The sequence below is a fragment of the Poecilia latipinna genome, unplaced genomic scaffold (genome assembly GCF_001443285.1).
Source record: "Poecilia latipinna isolate Pla-1442-1.1 unplaced genomic scaffold, P_latipinna-1.0 Scaffold65, whole genome shotgun sequence".
Lineage (NCBI taxonomy): Eukaryota > Metazoa > Chordata > Actinopteri > Cyprinodontiformes > Poeciliidae > Poecilia > Poecilia latipinna.
Window position 1 is genome coordinate 502,039 of NW_015112681.1, and position 20,231 is coordinate 522,269.

A 20,231-nucleotide genomic window follows, 5' to 3' on the forward strand; every position below is an offset into this window, starting at 1 on the left:
GTACTATGAGCCTGGTAAAAACATAATGCTGCCCATTTAATCAAGAAAACAGGAGTAGATAAAAAGTGGAGTCCCAAAGTCCTAGAAATTCAATATGTTTTCTATTTTTGGATTCGGTCGAAGTGGATAAAAACAAAAATGCGTTATAATAATCATTTTCTGTTGATATGTGAGTCAGCTTCATCTTGACTTTTGCACTTCCTTTGTTAATCTCGTCCTAAAACACCACCGTTACCTTCATATAGTCAACACTAAATTATTCATGCTGCATTTCATTATTTATACAGTTCTGTTGCTTGGCAAGATGCAGGCATAGCTGTGGGTTAAAAAGCATGAGTTAGCTTGTGGTGAGCTGATTTTCTGAACTGTCCATGTAAACATGTTCTCCTGGAAATCCCTCAATATGCACCGATCAGCCTGAAATAAAAAAACTTTTCAAAGTGTACAAATACTTTTGAAAGGCACAACAGAGGACTAGCAGATGGTGTGACTTTGGGGTAGTCAGTAAGCATGGTGAATGATCTTCCGGATGGTGGACTTTCTGAAAATTTATTAGAAAATACAACACCTTTCTAATGCATTTACTTTTAGCACACTTTTCAACATTACAGAGTGAGGTTGTAACCAGTTGTTTTTGTTTCTCTTTTACTTTGGAGGTCAAGATATCTTCATGACAGAAGAACAGAAGAAATACTACAATGCCATGAAGAAGTTGGGTTCAAAGAAGCCACAAAAGCCGATTCCTCGGCCAACGGTAAGCCTATTCTTTGCTCAGTTAGAATGAAATGACTGCAAATGTTGGTGTAAAAAATTAACGCTTTTGTTTCTTTGTCCATCTTCTTTCAGAACGCATTTCAAGGCTTTGTGTTTGACTGTGTCACAAAGCAGGCATTCGATATTGTAATCATGATCCTCATCTGCCTTAACATGGTGACGATGATGGTAGAGACGGATGACCAAACCAAGGAAATGGACAAAATCCTCTACTGGATCAACCTGGTTTTTATTGTGCTTTTCACCGGGGAGTGTGCACTCAAAATGATTTCTCTGCGACACTTTTACTTCACTGTTGGCTGGAACATATTTGACTTTGTGGTAGTGATTCTTTCAATTGTAGGTAAGAGAATATTCAGATTTATTTGACTTTTTCATAGATTTTCTTTTCTTTTTCAAATTGCTTGGATCATTCTGATCATTTTTCCTTTTGCAGGTATGTTTTTATCCGAAGTTATTGAGAAGTACTTTGTATCCCCAACGTTGTTCCGAGTGATCCGACTCGCCCGGATAGGCCGCATCCTCCGCCTTATAAAAGGTGCCAAGGGCATCCGGACGCTCCTCTTTGCCTTGATGATGTCACTCCCTGCCTTGTTCAACATCGGCCTTCTTCTTTTCTTGGTTATGTTTATCTATGCTATCTTCGCAATGTGCAACTTTGCATACGTCAAGAGAGAGTCGGGGATCGACGACATGTTCAACTTTGAGACCTTCGGGAACAGCATGATCTGCTTGTTCCAGATCACGACATCAGCTGGGTGGGACGGCCTGTTGGCGCCCATCCTGAACAAAAGAGAGCCAGACTGTGACAGCAAGATCGAGCACCCTGGGAACTTCTACAAAGGCAATTGCGGTAACCCTTCAGTGGGCATCTTTTTCTTCGTCAGCTACATCATCATTTGCTTTCTGATTGTGGTCAACATGTATATCGCCGTCATCCTGGAGAACTTCAGTGTGGCCACAGAGGAGAGCGCTGAACCACTAAGCGAGGACGATTTTGAGATGTTCTACGAAGTGTGGGAGCGCTTCGATCCTGACGCCACTCAGTTTGTGGAGTACAACAAGCTTTCTGACTTTGCAGATGCCCTCGATCCACCGCTTCGCATTGCCAAACCCAACATGATCCAGCTCATAGCCATGGATCTGCCAATGGTGAGTGGTGAACGCATCCACTGCCTAGACATCTTGTTCGCTTTCACCAAACGAGTTTTGGGCGAAGGTGGGGAGATGGACATGCTGCGTGGACAGATGGAGGAGCGTTTCATGGCCTCCAACCCCTCTAAAGTGTCCTACGAGCCAATTACCACCACCTTGCGCCGCAAGCAGGAGGAAATGTCGGCCATAGTTATCCAGAGAGCTTTCCGGCGCTACATGATCCAACAGGCCATGAAAAAGGCCTCCGCTCTCTACAAAGAGCAGCTAAAGGAGGGTGTCCGCGACCCAGACAAGGATGTGATGGTCATCAGCAAGTTCAACGAGAACTCCACCTCAGACAAAACAGACATGACTCCGTCTACCGCCTCTCCACCCTCCTACAACAGCGTGACGAAGTCGGACAAGGACAAATACGAAAAAGAAAACAAGGAAAAGGAAAACAAAGGGAAAGACTTGAAAGACAGAAAAAAATAGACTTCTACAAAACGGAACAAACAATGCATCAGATATATGGGGGAAATTTGTTTACAGCTTCTATAGGAGGTAGATAGATGTGTGCTTGTCCATTGATTGTTTGGAGATGAGTATCGCTGTGCCAGGGAGGCCTAAAATGGGAGCGCTGTTATAATAAATACAAAAATGTGGGTTCTTCCCAGAGAGGGAAAATGGAAGCAAGTTATCCAGCAGACACTGCCAGAGGTTGAGTGGAACATAGTGCAGCCTCTCTGCAAAACGCTTGTGATTTTCCTTTTGGTTGTTGTTACTATCTGACACTTGAGTGTACTGTTAATTTGTCTGTAGCTAGTGCTGCTGCTACTTCTATAAATCCAGTGTCTTGAATTGAAAAATTGCTGTATCACTTAACAGGTTCTCTGCATTATCTTTTGTTTCAGTTCAGGATTTTTTTTTTATTTTTATTTTAATGAAAAAGAATGTTTTCTACTTTATTTTTGAGAATGTCTCCACTGCTTTCACTCACGTACAATCACCAAGGGCAGAAAAAGTTGATGCTGGAAACTACAGCTGTCTGAAACTCGCACAGTGCAGGGTCAGTACCAAAATGCTCGTGGTTAATACAATATGTGAAACTGGAACATAACCAATGAAGTGCAATGAGTGAATAACTTGTAATCACTGGTGTCCCATCAGTGACTTATAAAATCACTGTCTAATGCCATGTTCCAGTTTCAGTAGAAAAACCCCTCTCTAAAAACAGAGAAGCTGAATGTATGCAATCTGGAGGAAATAGACACAATTAAAGAAACTTGGGAAATATTCTTGGTTGCTTTTTTGCCAAGATTTCGATGATACAATTGGCACCACTCTTGTGCCTAGACTAGACTCCGTTTCTAGGTAAGCTATGTCCAGGAGTGTTCCCATCTGACGTCTGTCTGGCAGAATCCAACCTAAATCAGACTGTTGATCTGATCAGAGTGCCTGTTTTTAATCTAAATGTAAAAAAAAAAAAATAACTAAACAAGTCTTTATGTCAAACTGTGTGTCTGTCCTTAACAGTAGGTGTTGATATTCATACACCAAAATGTTTTTTTGTTTTGTTTATTTTGTGTCCTTTAGTTTTGTAATGGTTTAAACTATGGATTGTTTTGAGCCATTCTAAACTCACCGCAATAATGGATTCCCTTCATTAGCATATCTGCTTTATGGAAACAGTCGAATCATATTTTCATACTTTGAGATTGTCAAAAGGTTCAGTGCTGAATGTTAAACACTTCTCATCATCGGTGTTGTTGTTGTAGTTGTGTAGAGAAAAGAAAAAGACCACCATCCACTTTTTTAAACGGTAAAAAAGATACTTTCAAAGAACTGCAAGCTAGTTAGCAAGCTAATTAGCTTGCTAAATAGCAAGCTAGTTGCTAGTACTAGCTACCTTATCAGCAGTAAGGTACTGCTGATAAATGTTTTGTGGCGTTGTTTAGTATTCGTGTTTCAGACTGTGGCTACAATCAAGAATTTTGTCAAATATAAGGCTCAACCACTTGTGGACATATTTTTAATGAGTGGCAGGTACCCTGACAAATGTTGCTATTGTCATTATCATAAGTGCATATCTTGTTTATATTACCATCCAAACTAAATTTCATCGAAAACACATAGAAGAGATCATTTTGTCTTCTGACTAAGCAAAGTGTGAAAGCGGTTTAAAGATAATGGGGAGAAATAAGGAATATATCAACATGCATGGATGACTAAATGTGTATGGATTCGTTTGGACCACATTAAATGGGTCGAGATATTCTTTACTGGAGTCAAATAGCTATAATTCCCTACATTAGAGTATAAGTAGGTTCTTGGTTGGAACGTACCCCTGGTGGGCATGGATTGATATTACATTATAAATGTCCTGTGGTTAAAGACCAATGGTGCAAAAAAAATAAAAGGCAAACCGACCAATAGCAGCTGAGCTGTGTTTTCAGAAGATCAACTTAGTAAAATAGTCATGCTTATTTCAAGCATTGACCTTGGTTAAAGTTGCTAGAGTTAGCTAGGAACGTGGTCAGTTCCTTGTTATGCTATTTCGAAACCATGCCATCCCTTCTTCCATTTTGTACCCTTCCACAAATATGCTTAATCCATTGTGCAGTAATTTATTTTTTCTTTCTGCTTAGATATTTTTGAAAAATTAGAAATTATAATAATGATAAAGTACAAATACGACATCTAATTTATTTTAAATGTATATTAGTTTCTAAAGATTTTGTGTCACTCTTCCATTGATTTCGGTTCTGGTCCCATTTGGAGACTCTTTGCCTACTCTCAGAAAATATAAACCAAAACAGTCCTGATTTCCTGACAGTAGACTTTGTAAATGATATGTATGTAAATTACAAAAAGTTTAAAGCAGCTAATTAAAATCACGATTGGTGTGAGACACCCAATCTTTCATGGCTCGTTTCGTACCTGGAAAAAAGTTGGGTACAAAATGGCAAACTCGTGAAAACGACCCGGCACCTGAGGCAGCTGAGATGCAATTTTTCCGTTCATTAAAGAATGGGTCTTCCTAATTTAGTTTGCACATCTTGTTGACAGAGATTTGGCTTTTTTTGGCACCATCTCATATGTTGGCAAGAAATACTGAAACTAGACCTCTCAGCAGCAGGTGGATGCAACTCATACCAGATACGTTGACCAGACCTTGGTGGATAATAGTAGTTTTATATGTACTTCAAAGCAGAACGTATTTAGTTGTTTTCCCTACAAAAGGTTCCACTGTGTGCCATTGCAGGAGTGGTATTAATATCCTCATCTATCTCTTGGCAGCAAAGTTAAGCCAATTTCCCAAAAAACGTCTGTCTTTTAAGGCAACACTCTGACCTACTTGTTCACCCGCTGTCGTGTTGCATTCACTGTGCTCCCGTTTATCCTCCACGCCCCCCTCCCCCTCCTCTCTACATCCCACAGAGCTCCTGTAAACAAAATGTCTTTAAGTAACAAACTATACAAAGACAAAAAAAAAGTCTTTCTACCTGCTTTCAAGCTACAACATGACAATATATCACAATTAAAAGCTGTAATATCACAAAAATGTTTGTATGCCGTTCATGTTTCAATTGAGAAGCGAGTGGTTTTTAATGTAGTGGTTCGGTTTGTAAATATTATAGCTATTTGGGCCCACAGTATGCATCACACTTACTTACATTTGATGTAAGAGCACTTTTTATCCCCACTGCTATGTAATTCCACGTGTGGCTGTCGTACATGTCCGTATCTGCGCAAGACTCTGCAGGAATGTCACCATCCATCTCTTATTTGAGCGAGTGTGTTTGTGTGCCACTGGGCTCCGAAGGTTGCTTCTGTTCTGCCGATTATAAATATAATTTTTAATGTAGATATGAGTGCATTTTCACGTCTTTCTGATTTCTTTTTTATAAGATGTTTTTTTTTTTTTTCTGCACTGTAACACCCGATGAAACACATGTTTGGTCCCCATGTCTGTAGATAGGAACCATGAAACAATCCGTAGCCATCTCTCATTGCGCTTGTAGTATTTTAGTGAACTGCATGCAGGAAGTGACTACTCTCCGCTCACATGATATCATTTTCAAGCCAAAAGAATAAAGAACATATTTTTTGTAAATGCTTGTTTTATTTTTTATTTTTAAATTTTTTTTCCTCTCCTTCCTGTTTTTAATTTTCCACATCACTATTTGAGTTCATCGACGTCCTGGAGTGTGATGAAAGGCGATTGCTTTAGCGGTCAGTCAGGATCATTCATGTGATTCAATCTCATGTTACACCTCTGTATCGATTTGCAAAATGTGACAAGTGACTTTTTTTATTTTTATTTATTTTTTGTTATAACCAAAGATGTGGCAACAAAACACAAAATCTAGAATTCCAGAATAAAACCTATTTTGGAAAACCTATTGTGCATGCCAGATGCATTCATTTGATGGAGAGAGGTGACGGGAGGAGGTAAGAAGCGTTTTGTCATTTTGTGATAGGCCAACACAATTTAGGTATATATTTTTTTACATTAAAAAAAACTTAGGTGAGACTAATATATCACAATGTTCCTTCGCTTCTAATAATACGCCTCCATGGGCTGTGATTTTAACTTGACAAAACGTGAAAATATTTGTTTGAATACTTTTGCAAGGCACTAGGTTATTATGTGACTGCGTTTTCAGCATGAAGATATTGGGGAGGATGTAGACCGCTGGGAGTGTGAAAGTAGGTCAATCATCCCTGCCAGAGGGTGAAACGAGTGGATACTTTTGTGAGATTCTTTAATCAAATCAGGGGTTTAGATTAATATGGAGATATTACCTCGATCTTCATTTCTGTTTCTTATTAGAATGATTAGATTTCTAGGTAGCTAAATCATCTCAAGAAGACTCGTACAGATGTTCTCCGTCTGACAAGAGGTGAAGGAGAAACTGCTCGGTGTAACAGGCAGGAAGGAGACGGGGAAAAAAAGCTGAGACAACCCCCCACCCTGAAGCTCCCTTCAAACGCTTTCGCTTCTGCTTCTTCTCCCTTCCTGTTGCCTAGCGACCCAACATCACAGCTCTGCTGCCTGTGATTGATCAGCAGCCTGCCTACCCATAATACCTTGCAAACAAAAAGGCAAACAGGCGCTCCTTTCCTCGCCTTCCAAACGCGCAACACACCTTATCGGACGTGCATTATACGCGTTCGTGTTCCTAATGAAATCCATTGTAAGCTATGCCATTGTTGAATGATCATAAAGCTATATTTGCTTTACATTGTTTGCTCATATTGTGCACACCGCCTGCTGTTAGCTCTTATTATTGTGTGCTTTATGCAATGAACCATAAAGAAATAAAGTGCTTTCAAAACAAGCTGGTCAAACAAGCCTCACCCATAGGATCCATATGGTTGTGGTTAGCTCAGCAGTGCACCCTAGAGGTTCCTATGTGTAACAACATCCAATCACAGGCACCATGTTTCGTTCACACAAAAACATCAATACAAAAAACCTGCGGCGTTTCTGTGTTTGTGTAACAGTCAGTTGAAGGTTCTTGAAAATGTAACTTAGAAACAGTGGAATGAAGAAATACACCTAAGTCAAGAAGAATAGCTGCCCTCCTGTTTAATGATGTCAGCGACAACCAACAGGAAGTTGGTTCTTTAGGAGTGAAACGCCATCTGCTGGATGAAAATGAGAAAATCACGTTTTTTTTGTTCATCCCATGAATAATACTTAAACCTTTAGAGGAAACTTGCATTTTGTCAGGTATAATTAACACCAAAGCAACCAGTTAAATATTATTTCAGTAATTGTTGGCAATATGTCAATCTAAACACTCATGGGAACCGGCGCAATGGTGCAGTATTTGGTTTTTCGAGGTGCAATCAAATACAGCAAAGTACATTGGCTATTCGGTTTATCTCGACGTTGCCAAGTTTTGTATCCAGCCAAAAATGAGCACTTTGCGAATTTGCGCTTAATTGTAATTCAAGTAAAAGTGAAGTACCCATCCAAGAATTAACAAAGATACACAAGTATAGTCTAAATTCTGGTAGCTTAAAGACTAAAATGAAAAACAAACAAACAAACAAACAAACAAAAAACGCTAACTTACCAAATTCAGGCAGAAATAACTATTTTCTAGCTATATTTTTCCCAATATAAAACTTGAATTATTTCAAAGATCAAAACCATGCGTCCGCTACGCACTGGTATGCGCTTGCCTACTAATGTGATGCGGCTCACTTCCGGTTCAGCTTTGTGGGACTATGTACCAAACAAAACTCCACACCTGCTCCTTCTCTTGGCGACCGAAATCCTCTCAGACGGTAAAGTGCTAACAAAACTCCTCAAATTTTGCTTTCTATCAACAATGGCCGCTTCTTTCTGTGCCTTCTCTCGTTTTTTACACATATTTTCAGTCTAAAAGTCCCGCCAAAGTTTCTACAGGTTATTTACCGATAGTTTATCTGCCTGGATACAGCTGTGGACTTAAAAAAATGGATGTACAACCTAGGACAAACGCTGATTCCAGAAAGTGTAAGAGCCTCTGAAGCTGTTATATACTGCATTGTCTAACCATGCTATTACGTTTTTATAATCCTTCACTCATATAAAACTTTATCCGGATTATAGGTGACCATGAAGACAGAAGATTGCTGCGCGTGGACTCACACAGGGTCACTGAAATTTTGAGGAATGAAAAATAGGACAGCTGTCAGCGACAGTACATAACCTGGAGTGGTAAGTCTGACGTAGTTTTTTCAATTTCAATATTTTTAATTAAATTATAACTATCTTTAAAACTAGTGTTGGCAGGAGTCCAACGTCAACAACTTTTAGCAACAACTAGGTCAAAAATCGCTTAAATGACTTCTTTGTGCAACTTTGATTCACAAACTGGACACAACTGATATGTGTACAGTTGCTTACACTTCTGTCATCAGGTCAGATGTGTGATTAGCAACAGCTTATCCTCAGCTATTATATCCATAATGCTGATAGCCTAAAAAGTATGCATTGATAAACATGCAAAAATTAGTGTGATATAAACTTTGCTTAAACACCTTGCTCAAACACGTCATAATTTACAGCAGAAACCTGACTGAGCGTCTGAGCTACGTCATACAGAAGGATGCTAGCATGCTAACGAGCCTAAGAAGATGTTGAGCATTGGAATAAGCCTAATCCTAAACTGTCTTGTGTCCCTTTTGTGTTGATTTTTTTGAAAGTATAAACTTGGAATTAGTTCACGTTCAAGTGGTTGTCTAGTTGCAAACTGGGATTTGCTAATTGTTGTGCCTAATCACAAAGCTAAAGCATGATTGGTGACAAACCTTTGGTTTTACTTGAATTATCATATTTGCGCTGTGGTTTACATCACATTTAAATACATTTGAGCCATGTTGGGCTAAGACCCAGTCCACTGTTCAAAATTCTGATGAGCCAAATACCTACCAAAAAAAAAAAACCTTTAAATTCACTTTATAAATACAGTGACCCTAAAATTCACCCTGCTAATTCTGTTTTTAAGTCAACTTTCAGGAAGCAAAGGACATGGCTGAATAAAGCCAGTTTGGATGGGCTTTAGGGGAGAAGAACATTAGTTAAAAAAATTAAAGCGATATCGTTGGAAAACGAGGACACTTTAATGATGGGTTCAAGATATAGTACCTTCCAGATGTATTTATAATATGGGCCCTTTTCATATTTTGTCACCTTTACATCACAACTTCAATGTATTTTACTGTGGCTTTATGTGAAGTCTCTAGATTCTTTTTCTGAGACAAAATATGAAAAAGTTCAACTTGTGCGAATACTTTCGCAAAGCACTGCAAAGGTTTCGACAGGGTCATTTACTGGTGTGTGTCTTTACAATAGAGGTGTGTTTTTCACCCGCAACAGATGTTTTGATCGTACAGAACGCACACACCGAGGAACATCTCCAGCAAACCGAACACATGCGATACAGAGAAGCACTGCAGAAACATTGGCAGCAACAGTAGCACAACAGAAAATACTGAACCAATACAAGCACCTCGAAATCCGGTTTCCGATTCGTCACAGATGCCGACACAACCGGGAAAACATGCAGCAAACACGTCGAAAACGGAGCCCGAACAGCAAACCATAGAATGCAAATACAAAGTAGCAGACCTAACCACTGTGTTATTGTTTTATTCTCCATGTTTGTCATATTACACAATCTTAAATGGGTTTGAGGACAGCCTAGATTGACTCAACTGGTGCATTCTGGGTCGAAATGAGCAGACTGTCCCTGGGCACTAATCAACAACACGGCAAACTTCTGTCGGTACTAAGCTGTGAAAAAGGCTTTGCCACTTTACCGTTTTTATCGATTTGTTTTTTGTTTTAATTTTGTCAAACTTGCATGTCTTAGATCAGTGATGTCCAAATCTTTGACAAACCAGGTGAAATTTAACTACTAGCGTGTCAAAATTTGTTAAATCTAAAATGCAAAATATAGTTAGATTTTTTTGGGGGGGGTTGTTTGTTTTTTACAAAACTTGTATGACTGTAAAGATGAAAAACATAATAAGGCTTCCGACTATTGCCTTGTCAAAAGAAAAACAGCTATTTTCCCAATGCTTTTGTGTTGTAATTCATTTTTACCGTTGTTGACATGTTGTCACGGGCCGAACAAAATCACTTCAAGGGTCAAAAATGGCCCTGGGCCCACACTTTGGACATCCCTGTCTTAGACCATCCAAGAAATATTGATATCAGATATCCTGAGTAAGTACAAAATGCAGCCTATTTCATAGTAGGTATGTTAGATATTAAGTCATAATCTTAAGATTTAATCACAGAAAAAATACTTTAATACATTTTTAAATAGCTTCTATTGTCACTTTTGTTGTTACCACAAAAGAGTATAATTAAATGTTCATATGTCCAGTCTCTGCTGCAGTATAAAGAAGTTCTGTGACTGCCTGAATAAATTAATTGCCTTTTCATTAACTATAAATTGCGCAATTTGAATATACAAAAATAGAATGTATTTAATGGAAAAACGCCAATTTCGGAAAAAAAACCTCCAACTGTTTTTAAAAAAAAGTTTTTGCACTGTGGTTTTTCGGCAGTATCGAAATAAATGTATTTCGCAAAACTGCAGCAGAAACACTTTTTTTCTCATCGCAGGAGTCGCATGAGCACCAACTGGATGTTACTACTGCCAGAAACCATGAAGAAAACGACAGGAAGTGGTAGGAGGAGGAGGATTTGAGTTAGTTTTTTTCAGACAGTCCATCTGGCGCCATGGCTGAATTATGCATTTACCTCATGGAGTTGTCACTGCCATGATGTATTGCGTGAACGAGCTTATGTACATGTGGTTTTTATTTAATTTCTTATTCAATGAAAACACTGCCATTGTGTTTGTGAAATTGTGTCTTTTTGACATCAGCGAAATGGAGACAAAGATTTGCGCAACTTTGTATTGGAAACGCAGCTTGTGCCGATGTGTTTTGGAGTAATTCCAGTAATGAAGTTCAAGAGTGATTAGTGACTCATGGGACAGTTTCCTTCTATGACATCATCATTGAGAACTGCATTTTGTATTTACTCAGGATTGATACTAATTACTTTGATCTTGAAGCGTGTACGTGCAACAAAAAAAAAAAAGAAAAAGTTAAAATTTAACAAAATTTGTAAGGGAGTGGGTGGGACATGTTTTCACTTCCTCTCTAAAGAACACCAGCAATCCATGTCGCTCCTTCCTCATCAGGCGTTCTCTGAGGCCGCTGTGTGGCTGACGTCTCCACACATCGTCTCTCGCTCCGCCTGTGAGTCATCGCAGTCCGGGTTTTTGCGGAGGCCGGGGCCGAGCTCGGAGAAACGGTTCTGCGGCTCGGCGCCCATTTCGGACTCCAGCGCGGATTCGACCGAGGGGAGCATGGGCGCGGCAGCGTTCAGGGTGTCGCCGAGGAAGGCTGGCACTTCGCTCGCCGAGCCGTCCAGCTGGTAGGGCTGCAGGGAGGGGGCGCCATGGAACGGGCCGCTGAGGCTGAGGGGGCTGTTGGTGTAACTCAGAACAGAGGGGAGGGGGACGGAGTACGAGGGAGGATTCAGTCCGTGCAACGAACAGTCCCAGTCTTCCTCCTCGTCCTCTTCTTCATCCTCTTCCTCATCCTCTTCGTCCTCCTCCTCCTCCTCTTCGTCCTCGTCGTCTTCGTCTGCGTCCTCCGGGTCGAGAGTTTCTAGACTGTGTGTGCTGCAGTCCGACAGCCCGCTGCAGACACTGCTGCCGTCCTCGTCGTAAGCCTCGTCTTCCTCGTCTTCATCGTCATCTTCGTCCTCCTCTTCCTCGTCGTCATCCTCGTCCTCGTCCAGATGCGAGTCGGAGTCACCCGTGCTCTGGAAATGCATGATGGGATTGTTCATCTTCAGAGACTTAGGGCTGTGCTGTTGCTGCTGCTGCTGGATCAAGGTGGTGTTGCCGTGGTAACCGTTGCCACTGGTTACAAGCTGCTGCTCCGTCTGCTGGTACTGCTCCTCGCGGCTCTTCTCCAGCTCCAGCTTCATGATGGTGTGCAGGAAGTGGGTGCGCACGCGGACCGGGTTGAACTCCAGCCGCCCGGCGCCGTTGCTGCAGCCGTCCTTGGTGCAGCCACAGGGGAAGGACATGCGGTCCACCTGGAGGGGGGGGGGCAGACATCACACACAGGAGAGGCAGCTGCCAATCATGAGTCAGGGAGAAGTTCAGAATCTGCTGCGGATGATTTGGTACTACATCTGCAGCGCTACTGGAAAAGATGCACGTATGATGCGCCCATCCTGTATTATTTAACGGATAAACCCAGCCATGAAAAAGTAGATTTAAAAAAAAAAATACTAACTACCCTCGGGGGTCTGCAGTAAAATTTGGAAATTTTAAAAATATGAGAAAAAAAAAGTACATTTATTTGCTATTTTGCACATACTCGTCATTTATCGTCCGTTCCAGAAGCAAAACACCTTTAGAGATTGTAACTATTTTTTTTTTGTATGATTGGGATCAATATAGCATCATCTACTCTGTTCTATTTAGACTATTTAGGCATTATGCTTTACTATGATAGTGATTCATTTTACGGTAAACAAAAGGACTAAAAGAGGACCATGTATAAGTCTCGGTTTATAAATCTGCCAGATTTGTCCAGTGTTTTAGATTTGGGGCAATTCTGAAGGAAATTTTGAAGGAAAGGATCATTTTAATCCTTTTTAAACAGAAAAAAATATATAACGTGTTTTGAGTGATTTTTATTCAGTTGACACTTGATTTTGTAGGACAATTTTTTTAATCATCTACATAAAGTCTGTTCCACAAATCTGTTGGCATGTGACCTTGGTGACCTTTAAGATGATAACTGAAAGTCCTATAAATGTATTAAAAATCCTCTTCATAATTAAGATCTCTGTCTTAATTATCCATTTCAGGTTTAATCAGTGTTTTAGATATGTAACTCCATGTGACTAAAAATTGTCCAGACTCTTGGAAAAAACTTGGAAATAGCTCTTTTGCAATTAAGGGAAGCTTTGAAGCAGATGCTAATATTACTTCGTTAGCCTAGCCGTGAGCGGTTAGCCTGTGACCGAGTTTAAATCTTTTAGGTCACTCATTTTATTTTCTGACAAGAATCCAAAATATAGCTGCAAAAAGTAGCTGACAAAGTAGTAGTGTCTGAAGAGCAATCTGAATTTAGCACAGCATTCACTCATATACTACTTCCTTGCATACTTCAAAATAAGAGTCTCAAATACAGTGTGATAATTTGTCTTGTTAACACCTGTGCACTTATTACTAGACACTACCTTGAAATCATCAGAGGTAAAGTTCTGTTTGTAACAAGAATTGTTAGTTTCCAACTAGAAATACATTCTTTTATCGAGTCCCTCGGAACACAATGCTAACAAAATAATCTCAAAGGCAGATAAGAAGTAGTTTAGTTTGTATTTTGAAAAAAAAAAAAAAAAAGTATTGTAATTGCAGTTATAATGATAACATGACATACAAAAGTCCTTGACTTTAACATCTAAGCATTGATCACTTAAGCCAAATTTTGCCTTTGCATCTATGAAACATTTAAGCTAATCTTTGTTTAAATGTATTTTCATCCTGTAGTTGTTCACTGGGACTCTCCAGTTACGACAGTTTATTATTCAAGAATCCTTTATTTATTGAAAATAAAAAAAACGTGGATACTTAGTTTTCCTAAAAGTATTGTTCAAATTTTATCCATATCTGTTTTTGTCAACTCAAACATTTTTTGTCGCTACATCTCCTACTGGTCAATCTGCCTGAAAGTGTTGGCCATCTTTAATTAATCACTTGCATAACTTTTTTTCTCCCAACTTGTAAATAATAGATTCATAGGTAATTGCATCGTGATTAATCCTAGTGAAGAACAAATAAATCCTCCTGATACTAAGAGGTCATTTTATATTCGATGTGTTTTCGTACACAGACAGACATTTACAAAACTTTAGTATTATAGATGTGCCTCACCACATTTCCATTTACCTGGCACTTAATGCCGGCCAGGCTGCAAGCACAGGTCTCTGGGTCGCATATCCCCCTGCAGCGACACCCACACTCCTCTCTAGACATCCTCAGGGCGCGCAGCTCGTGCTTCTCCTCCACATCGATGCGACGGACCCCAGAGGCACGGAGGAGCGCGCGCCGTCTCCTGGTGGTGAGGGGCTGGAGGAAGAAGTAGTCGTCCACCTCTGTGTTGTCCACGTCCAGGTCATCCTCTGAGATGTCGTCGAGCGTCAGTGTATCGGCCTCCATGGAGGACACCGTGCCGTGCTTGGTTAGCTGAAGAAACGAAACCAAGAATGTTACATGTATTTAAACTCGAAACCTCGCAATGGGTTGCTCCACCGACTTTGAGTTTGATGGCGTTGAGTTTCTCCTCTTTAAGATGATCCCTCAGCATGTTCTGATGGCTCCGTTTCTGCTCCATGGCAAACTCCCTGAGGGTGAAGCGCTTCACCCCGCTGTGACGCGGCGACATCCCCAGGGTGCTGCCACCCTGCGTCGGCACGCTGGTGAAGCCCTGGCGCCGGCTGAAATAGTACACGGTGACGCTCTCAAAGTGCACATTACGTCCCCGCAGTCGCTTTGACTGCCTCTGGATAGAGGCTAACAGTGAGACATAGAAGAGGGAGACACAAACCAATGATAAAGCTGAAGCAGTGGCTACGCTTATGTAGGAGACACAAAGCATGTTTGTAAAGGGTATTTCACATTCATGCTCTACATATTGTATGTATAGTGCTGTGATGTCTGCACATAGATATTCTCCATTTGCCCTAATGAATCTTACTGTGATCTAAAGTCCCAAACTGTATGAAACTGCTTTGTAACCTTTCTTTTCAAATGGCTTGTTTGACAAAAACAGCAAAAGCAGAAAATCTTTAATAGGACAAATACTAAAACATTTTCTATGAAGCCATGGATGAAGCTTAAAATACTTTGAATGAAATGCCAGACAAATTACCAAATGAACAAAGTTTGTTGGCACAAAGCAAGGTAGCATCTCCCCCTTTAACAGTATCGTACAGATGTACTGCAGCATTAAAGCTCATTCTCTTTGCCTCCTGAATTCTGAAAACCATTACCAATCAGGCTAATAAAACAAGAAAGGTTTGTTGGTGAGATCTTACGATCTAGAATCCCGGAAGGGACAGAATTATTAAGACTATCGCTGCTGTTGCCGCTGTCGCTGCAGGAAACCTCGTCATCTTCTGAGCCCTGCAGAGACAAATAAGAGGACGGCTCCTCTTCAAGCTTTCTCTTCAGGATCCCACTCATCTTGCAGCAGGTCCCGCTGGTCACACCTGTGCCACAGACACATCGACAAAAAACAGATTGAAGAAACTTCACGATTTTTTTCAAAAACTGATTTAGCCTTTTAATTTGTTGAAAGCTTTCAGACAGAATACTGGAATAATTTGGTTTATCCTTTAGCTTAAATTCAAGCGTATTTCTTTGCAAACAACAAGCTACCCATCTAGCTAGCATGTTGCTCGCAAATGGTAGCAAACCAACTTTGTGTCCTTTTGTTCCATTTTTTTGTTTTTTAGTCCACAACTTTATATATTCATCATTGTCACAAGGTAGCTTTTTTGAGACACAAAAATCCACCAACTCAGTGTTAACAAAAGGTAGCAATAGGCTAGCAAATGTAGCATAGCGTTAGCTGCGAAAAGAGACAGTTATAAAGCTACAAAAGAGCATAATGTGGTTACAAATGCTGAATATTTGACTACATTATTTTCAAAAAGCATACAATTTGTTGCTTTGGACAATAAAAACTCTTAATTTTGCTTTGTTTAGTCTAGTTAATAAATTTGACTTGAACCCTCACCTTAAAGTTCAATATGGCTACCACGCTCTGATAGTTGCAGCTCTAACATGTTTGTTTGCACATAAACGGTTGCTGAACAATTTGCTCAGCATTTAAAGGCATATTTGTTTGAGCTGTAGCATCGTTGTTGGCATGTTTTGCTAATAGTAGTTAGCCTGTTAACCCGACATGACGACGGAAACCTTTCCAGGTCATCTGACTCGCATTTGAAGTACTTAGACATTTCATAATTAAGGAAAAGGAAATGCACCATAATCCAGTCTAATAATAAAACACCTTTTTGTTTACCTGTTGTATAACTGTTCAAACCTGTAGTGACATAAAGATGTGGCATGTGATGCTTCTACATCTACATTTTGGAGTTTCCAAAACATAAACAAACTTTGTCTTAACTAACAGTCCAACAAAAGTAATTAGTAAAGTAAATGTTGTGAATTAAGCATGACAGAATGATGTCCATACAGTGCCTTGCAAATATATTCATAACCCTTCAACTTTTTTTCCAGATTTTGTTGTGGGCAAGATCTGATAATTGCAGAGAAAGTATATTTGTATTCATTTCCCCAGGGCCATTGTTTTTGTCAGAACCGACTTCAGAAATTCAAGTCAAGTCTTGTAGCATGTTCTTCTAACACCTTTCCAAGTTTTAAAGTCTGACATTTAATTGCTGATTCTCTTTTTGATGCAGGATCCACACACCATGTTGCTGCCACTACCTTGTTTCACTGTAGAGATGTTGTGCTTAAGGTAATATGCAACGTTTTGGCTTTACTTTTAAGGCAACCAACACAAATTTACACCAGAAAAGCGATCAGAAAAATAACGGCCATCACATTTACATTCTAAAAACTATTTCTCTTATTTCCCCACCTCACTATCCACAAATGAACCAGAAAAGCACTGAAAACTAGCTCTTCTACTTCAATTTCACATTCTGCTTTCTGTTGCTCTATCACTTAAAATCTCAGTGAAATATGTTGAAGTTATGGAAGAACAGAGTTTATTAATGTACTGACTTTATAAATGGATCTTCCACTAATAAGTGTTCTTGGGTGACCTTGCCTTTTTGTGATGCCTTGCAAATAGAAAACAAGTCATGTCAAAGATGAAATGATCTTGTCTAGATTTGGGCTAACCAGATGTCATCCTATTCTATGTTGATGAGTAATGAAACAGCAGTTCTAAATACAATCAGTTGTTGTGGCCTCTTTAGGGGAACCCTCATCAACTTTTTGTTTGTTTTTATTTCCAATCAGAAGAAGTTATTCAGCAGAGACATTGGGCTGGATGAGGATTACATCACATGCAGCAGGGCTGAATGATGAGCCAAGGTTTTCCTCTTGGACCGGCTTTGTCTCGCCTCCTACGGTGTTATACAATTTTCTTTATCAGTGCAAAAGTCCCCGCGATTATCGTTTTCCGTTTCAGCACAAGAAAACGAAAGGGCACGACGGCATTGTAGATAAATCGGCGATCAGTGTTGTATGTTTAAAACCTTCCATCCCCATCCTGCGCCCGTTTTAGCCCAAAAATCCCTCGTTGAGCGAGCGAGCGCCGTTACTTTCTGAAGCCCGCATGCACACACAGCCTCCCACTCCCCATTCATGTCCTCATCCCAAACACTGACATGAGATTTTCCTCATTGACAAATGGAAGTCAGTGCCACCATGTGACGTAAGCGAACCTCCCGGAGGCCGAGGTGGTCCGGCTCCCCGCTGCTCTGACCGTCTTCACTGACCTGTTTCCGTCTCTTGCTTCTGGTTTCCCGGAGGTCCTCCCGACTCTCTCCTCTGCATCACGCAATGTTCAGCAGCGGCGGCCAGAATTCCCCATGTGCCGTGACGATGCAGTGAGCGCTGCCATGATGCCTGCTCTTCCTTATTTCTCTCTTTTCCAGCAGCACCCCCACTATTGTGCCACCTCCGTCGCTGTCTTATGCCTGCTCCCACTGCATCCTCATTCTGTGCTGGCGCTGTCAGCTCCCTCGCCGTCTGATTCTCTCCTGCTCCGCAACCCCTCCTTCCCCTCTTCCTCTCCCTCGCTCCTCACAAAGACTTGTTAGCTCGGTGCCGCTGCCGGCTGGAAGCGCTCGAGCCTGACAGAGGTGAAGCAAGCTCGCCGAGATCGTACAATGAAGGAGTGCGCGCGAGAGAGTCTGCGGATGCTCAGTGAGGCAAGGAGGGGAAATAAGAGAAAGAGTTTTTAGAATGCAAACGCGATGGGCTTCATTTGTCCGATCACTCTTCTTGTTGCGTTGAATCTCAAATCAATAGCAGGAACCAAAAAAAATAAGAGGAAACGGGTTATATCTAGTGATGCACCAATCCACTTTTTTCATTTTTGATACAATATCTCAGGTTTAGTGTTGGCCAGTATCAAATCAGATACAGAAAAGCAATGCTGAATATTACCGATACAGATATTAATATCGGATCGGTGCGTCTCTAGCCGTATCTGGAGAAACTCAATCATGTTGCTCTAGCCAGAAAAATATCCAGAATCCAGCATTACTAAAGAAGTAGAAGGAAAAACTGACAAAAAAGACTATTTAATTTCATATATTCTATAATTCTTTTCTTTTCTCATCAGATTTTTCTGTCAGGCCAAAAGTTTGAGTTGCACTCAGACATCTACATTACATCACTAGTCGGTTGAGGCTACCTGGCTTGCTAGCTAGCTAACTAGCTAAGTTTTTTTTGTGTCTATCAAAGGTACAAATTTATCAGCAATGGACTGGACAAAGTTTGCACAATTCTGTAGAGATAAAGATCTTCAATTTCATCTATAATGTCTTAAAATGTCTTACATTTGAAATGGTGAACCTACAGAAACCAGGATCAAATCTGTTGGACTTTTTCACGTATTATTTTTGCATTCCTTTGGTTTTGTTAATGCAAATTGTATAAAATGTGAATATATATATATATATATATATATATATATATATTTATTTCTGCATCTTGTGAGCCTTTTATCTCTTTACATGGCATTTAATGAGTTACACTTTTTAAATAAATTATGACTATTGTGTACATTGGGAAAAAATATCAATATATTTATTAATATGATTTTTAGGATCAAAAGAATTTTTTTTCTCCACAGTCAAAATACAAAACAATGAAATCACTGAGGGTTAATTAATATATTAAATTATAGCAAACTAAGTACTTACTGTTTTCATAGGAGATGGTTACAACTATAGTTGCAATAAGTTGTAGCTTTTTTTTGTCTTAGAGATTGGAAAGTATCTCACAGCATGATACCTACACTGCCATGTTTCACCATCAGAGTAAAACATTTTAAAAAAAAATCTGTAACCTTTTCCTTCCAGAATTCATCTCTATTTTGCATTTGCGTTTACAACAGATTAATTGACCAAACTGAAGTCAATGTAAACGTTGTGACTAACATCCACGTAGTCAACAATGTGATATGATTAACCGCTCACCCCCCACACATATTGTTGCCATAGAGATGCCGGACCCGGAATGTTATGTCCTCTCATTAAAGTGGCGCAGCCTTGAGTTTGTGTGCTGTGAACACGCCGTTTCTTTTTCTGTTTGCATTTAAGCGAAGTGCAGACTCTGAAGAAATGGTTTTACAAATACATTTTTACAACCTTATTTAAAAAAGAACATTAAAATCTGGACATATTTTGATTTTAAATAAAACCCAGAAATAAGGGTATCCATTTTAAAATGAAAATGAGCAAATTAGGTCTTGTTAAGGAGATGAAACTGTTCTTGTTATGTTGCGTCTGCGTGTTGAGACGAGTATAAAATATAAATTAAATTCATTCAGAGTCCAACAGTTTTTTCAGTGTGAACGGTTGAATCCTGTCGGGTTTGGTCTCTGGATTGTCCTGCTCGTCTCCGGCACCGATGTGCAGGGGAGACGGAGCGATCCTTCCAATCAGCTTCCATGGCAACGAGCCATGGGGGGAGGGGCTTCTAGGGGAGCTAGATGGAGGAGGG

The 20,231-nt window shown here is 40.1% G+C and overlaps 2 protein-coding genes across 12 annotated transcripts in view; one reads left to right on the forward strand and one right to left on the reverse strand.

The window, feature by feature from the left end:
* LOC106964235 (sodium channel protein type 2 subunit alpha-like) overlaps positions 1-2,436 on the forward strand; it is a 38,819-nt gene extending 36,383 nt beyond the window's left edge. For 5 of the 10 annotated variants that reach the window (XM_015059634.1, XM_015059647.1, XM_015059640.1 and 2 more), the window contains 3 exons: positions 650-754; positions 847-1,117; positions 1,211-2,403. In XM_015059634.1, the coding sequence (XP_014915120.1) occupies positions 650-754; positions 847-1,117; positions 1,211-2,403 (1,569 nt within the window). Of the gene's footprint in view, positions 1-647; positions 755-846; positions 1,118-1,210 lie in introns of those variants that run through there. The other 5 variants (XM_015059670.1, XM_015059662.1, XM_015059656.1 and 2 more) reach the window with 2 other exon arrangements.
* Positions 2,437-9,509: 7,073 nt separating this feature from the next.
* Positions 9,510-18,488, reverse strand: LOC106964291 (cysteine/serine-rich nuclear protein 3-like). Of its 2 annotated transcripts, none has more exons than XM_015059719.1 (5): positions 17,996-18,488; positions 15,554-15,727; positions 14,773-15,029; positions 14,406-14,702; positions 9,510-12,538 (listed from the first exon to the last, which is right to left on the reverse strand). In XM_015059719.1, the coding sequence occupies exons 1-5, from the start codon at positions 18,051-18,053 to the stop codon at positions 11,627-11,629; spliced, it is 1,698 nt and encodes a 565-aa protein (XP_014915205.1). In that variant the 5' UTR covers positions 18,054-18,488; the 3' UTR covers positions 9,510-11,626. The 2 variants fall into 2 exon arrangements, with proteins under 2 accessions (XP_014915205.1, XP_014915195.1); XM_015059709.1 differs by having other exon boundaries at positions 14,391-14,702.
* Positions 18,489-20,231: the final 1,743 nt, after the last annotated feature.

What these genes read in the sequence shown, in the direction of transcription:
- LOC106964291 (XM_015059709.1), bottom strand. Translation starts at nt 18,053, where the DNA reads ATGCAGAGGAGAGAGTCGGGAGGACCTCCGGGAAACCAGAAGCAAGAG. An exon ending in TCAACGCCATCAAACTCAAA is followed by an intron (nt 14,703 to 14,772) that starts GTCGGTGGAGCA and finishes TCGTTTCTTCAG; the next exon opens with CTAACCAAGCACGGCACGGT. An exon ending in GCCAGGTAAATGGAAATGTG is followed by an intron (nt 12,539 to 14,390) that starts GTGAGGCACATC and finishes CCCCCCCTCCAG; the next exon opens with GTGGACCGCATGTCCTTCCC.